Genomic DNA, 4,214 nt, shown 5'->3' on the forward strand with positions numbered 1-4,214 from the left:
TTAAACACGTTATTGAAAGATTTCTAAGATTTTATGACGGTGGTCTGATACATTTGTTCAGCGCTGAGTGTTGCTGCATCGTCTCTCATGTTCAGAGTTTATTCGGTTGTTATTTGGGACCTGTCAAAAACTTTGTCCCAACTTTGTTATCAGTTTTCATGTGTGGGAATTTTGCATTTTCACCCTCAAAGCGACCGTGTAAAGGATCCAGGAATCCAGAAATACAATATATGAGAGTCTTTAACAGCTCTTAGTCCTGAGATTTGGGGATGACGACAAATACCTGGAACAGTAGCCTTGAAGAAAATTCTTGGATGAAGGTGAAAGGCGGTTTTCCAGAACCACAAACTGCTGCTTCTACTGAAGCTCTTCGGACCATCTTACCTGTGCTGCTCTGCTGCTACACTGTGTGACAGGTTCTGCTCTCACCTTGGCCTCGGTGGCCTCCTGCAGCGCTCTGGCCTTCTGACTTGGCTTCCGAACCCTCTTCCCTTCCAGGATCACACCTGAACCCGTCCCGCACACCCATTGGTCGTCCTGACTGCTCGTCACTGGCTGTGGCTCCTCCCCCTCCTCTCTCTTCCGCCCTCTGCAATGACCTTTGGTGCTTGGATGTTTGGGGGCGTGGCAATAGTAGTCATGGTCGATGGGGAAATGAGCAGTGGGAGTGGTCAGCACCTGGGGGGGCGGGGCAAAACCAAGGGTCTGGTTCAAAGACACGCCCCCATCCAAGCAGTAAGGCATGGTGGAGGACGAGTCCACAGAGACAGGAAGAACGTCCAATCTGAGAGGGGGAGGAGCTGCAGGAGGAGGGGCTACCAGCTGCATGGGGTGGAGCTTCTGAGGAGGGAGCAGGATGATGTTCTGAGAGTTCTGGATCTGAATCTGAGTAGACTGTGGAACCGACATCTAAAAGAGACAAAAAACATAAAGGTTAAAGCAGAAATGCTCAGAAAATGTTGAAACAGACCAAATCCAGCTGGACTGCAGCACAAGACCTCCTGAAGGTGCCATTACCTTCACTTCACTGGCCTTCTGAAGAGTTCTGGTCCTCTGAATCCTCGTGGCTTCTCCTTTGACACCTTCACCTGCAGGAGGTCTGATGGGAGCTGCAGGGGAGGAAGGAGCGAAATGCTGCATGACGGGATGAGGAACGAAGACAGCATGAGGAAACATCTGAGGAGACATCTGAAGAGACATCTGAGGAGACATCTTAGGAGACATCTTAGGAGGTCTCTGAGGAGGTCTCTGAGGAGGTCTCTGAGGATTCCCCTGAAGGAGAAGGCCGTGGTGGTGCTGAGGAGGCCTTGGTGGTTGGATCAGGGCAGGACGAGGCTGCGGCTGCTGCAGCAGGATGAGCTTCTGCTGCTGCTGGACGGCGTGAAGCTGCTGCAGGATGCAGGCCTGCTGAAGCTCTGCCGTCTGCGGCTCCTCCGTCACGGCTCTCCGCTGCAGCATTCCTGCAACCGTCCTCGAGCCCCTCAGCTTGATGGTGGCGGGGTCTATGGGCGGAGTCAGCATCACCACCTTGTTTTTCCTCTGCTTGATCATCTCCTTACAGCCGATGATGTCCACGTTCGTGGCCTGCAGCAGCAGCAGGAAGATGTGAGTTGAGGAGATGCCCTTCTTCTCCCTGCGCTCCCTCAGAACATCCGCCGCCGTCTGCCTGGCGTTGGCTGGGATCAGCAGGTTTCCGATCCACGGCGTTACTGCGGCCTGCAGCTTGTAGTGGATCCCGACATCGGTGGCCCGGCCCAGCAGCGGCTGCCAGCCGGCGTGGACGCGGCGCCGCTTTCGGGAGCTCTGGTTGAACTTGTGCGCCCGGCGCTGCAGGTGGACTCGCAGCTGGTCAGCTGACACCATCATCATGGCGCTGATGTTGTGGCGCTCGTCCTGCTGCAGCTCTCTGGGCAGAGGTCCGAAGATCGTGGAGCGGCCGAACTTCCCAACGACAGTCGAGCGGACAGGAAACCTGGTGTGAGCGTCAGTGGAGGAAGGCAGCAGCACCGGGCGAAAGCTCAGGGAGGACACAGTTTCTGCTCTTTCTGCTGGAAGCCAGTCCTGTATGGGAGGGAAGCTGTACTCCTCCTCCTCCTCCTCCTGCTGCTGCTGCTGCTGCTGCTGCTGCTTCTCCTGAGTCCTCTCCTCCACCTCCAGCTTCTTCTCGTCATCACTGTCCATGTAGGGAATCACCATCTCCTCTTCCTCACTGCTCTCCTCCTCCTTTAGGGTCATCAGTCGCCTCCTGATGTTCTTGGCGGTGGCAACCGTCTTCTCTCTTCCTCGACTGCCGGCTTGTTTTTTAGCCTTTGGTTGTTTCTGGTAGAGAGTCACAGCATCAGAACTTCAGCAGGCTCTTATTGAACAACTTAGAGTGGTCCACTGATGTCTCGTAACAAGGTCCTCGTGACTGAGCATGAAATCATTAGCGTTTAATAAATGACGACACGAGATACAAAACCAGATTTCACTTTAATCTGATGATGTTTGGATTTATTTTGACTCTCCAAGTCGTCGCTTAAGTCAGGGAACCTTTAAAAAAATATCACCATGATGACCCCATCGATCGGCCAGAAACTGTGCAAACAGCAAGAACTGGAGTTTCACCTTCTAATCATGTGATGTGCAGCTTCGTCACGAAAACCTCCAAATCCAGACATGAAATCCTATTTCAATAAAATGACTTCGTTCAACACAACTTCATCAAAATTTCTAAAAAGAACACGTTCACTCCACATTCTATACAGGCAGAGTTTTCAGGTGAACTGCAGGCAGCGCTTCCACAGAGAGACTGAGAGGTAATCAGGTGACAGGTGAGTGAGTGAACAGGTGAGTGAGTGAACAGGTGAGTGTACCTGGCCAGGAGGTCTGCACAGTTTCTTCCACTCTCTGAGACACTGAGAATCAATCCGATGAGGAATCTCAGCAGCGATCTTCGCCCAGCGACCTGAAAACACCAACAACTGAACCTCAATATGAGCATCACAGCAGCGGGTTCTCCAAAGCAGAACCACAGCGGAGACGACAAAGACATCCAGGCTGACGTCTGCTCCGAGAATCTATTTCTCCACTTGGTCACGTCCAGAATAAATTCTAACAAATGTCAGTTTATTTACAGATGAGACTCTGATTTAAGTTTCAGCCTAAACTGCCTGAACTGTGCTGCTACAAACAAACCAGACCAACTCCACAACCTCCTAAATGAACTCCACAACCTCTTAAAAATTCTGCCTGAATTCTAGGATGGACTGAAAGTCTCTATTTTGTCCAGAATCTGAACTGCTATGTTTGGCGTCGCCAACAGTAGAAACGTGAAATCTGTCCGTGCTAATTATCCCGGTAGAACAAACAGGTTCTGGTGAATGATGGAAGGTGTAGCAACATGATGGAAGGAGCAGCGTCTGACCGACCCACCCACTCCATGCTTCTCCACCAGCTTCAGCAGCAGCTCTCTCTCCTGTCTGTCAAACGCTCCTCTCTTCATCCCCTCCTTCAGGCTGTCATGATACCTGCACACAAACAAACAACAAACGTGTTTTTGACCCACAGCGCTGTCAGGCGGATTCGGTTCTGTCATCGGGTCTCACCTGTCCCTGCAGGAGGTGTCAGTGCGTCCCGGAACCTCCAGCCGGATCTTCCACCAGTTCTTCTCTCCGTACCGGGACACGGCTCTGAGCAACAGCTGACAGACAGAAGCAGTATGATAAATATCCCCAGTATAATCCAATTGGAACCAGAACCAGAACTCACCCTGGTACCGCCACAGACCTCCTTCTTTGGGTAAAACACAGTAGTGTTACCTGTTTTTATTCAATGGTTCTGCAAGTGTCCTAACTTAGCCCCACCCCCTGCATACCTGGTCCTCCTCTTTGGTCCACGGTCCTCTCCTCAAGCTCGGGTCCAGAACCTGGTTCCACCTATAGATCAGCTGAGCTGGGTCACGACCCTCCATGAAGTAACTCACTGAGAGACAGACAGGTGGACAGAGAGCGCAGGTGTAAACTCTCAGACAGACGGACAGTGTGATGTCAGAGTGATGTCACAGTGATGTCACAGTGATGTCATTACTCTGCGTGTACGGGATGAAGTTTCCGATCCTCATCTTGTCCACCAGCTCTCTGAGCAGAGCGTCTTCAGATGGAGTCCAACTGCCACGACGGAGCGAATCGGAGACGAAACGCTGGAACATCTGGAGACACATAAAGGCCGTCCTC

The 4,214-nt window shown here is 51.9% G+C and overlaps 1 protein-coding gene across 1 annotated transcript in view; it reads right to left on the reverse strand.

Annotated features, from left to right (window-relative positions):
* Positions 1 to 4,214, reverse strand: part of snapc4 (small nuclear RNA activating complex, polypeptide 4) — a gene marked incomplete at its 5' end in the record, with an annotated part of 14,531 nt that overhangs the window by 5,814 nt on the left and 4,503 nt on the right. Inside the window, 7 exons of the mRNA XM_008303133.1 lie at positions 362 to 909; positions 1,018 to 2,319; positions 2,856 to 2,947; positions 3,415 to 3,509; positions 3,588 to 3,682; positions 3,857 to 3,963; positions 4,069 to 4,213. Coding sequence (XP_008301355.1) covers positions 362 to 909; positions 1,018 to 2,319; positions 2,856 to 2,947; positions 3,415 to 3,509; positions 3,588 to 3,682; positions 3,857 to 3,963; positions 4,069 to 4,213 — 2,384 coding nt within the window. The remainder of the gene's footprint in view (positions 1 to 361; positions 910 to 1,017; positions 2,320 to 2,855; positions 2,948 to 3,414; positions 3,510 to 3,587; positions 3,683 to 3,856; positions 3,964 to 4,068; position 4,214) is intronic.

This window comes from Stegastes partitus, unplaced genomic scaffold (genome assembly GCF_000690725.1).
Source record: "Stegastes partitus isolate 25-593 unplaced genomic scaffold, Stegastes_partitus-1.0.2 Scaffold1940, whole genome shotgun sequence".
Classification (NCBI taxonomy): Eukaryota; Metazoa; Chordata; class Actinopteri; family Pomacentridae; genus Stegastes; species Stegastes partitus.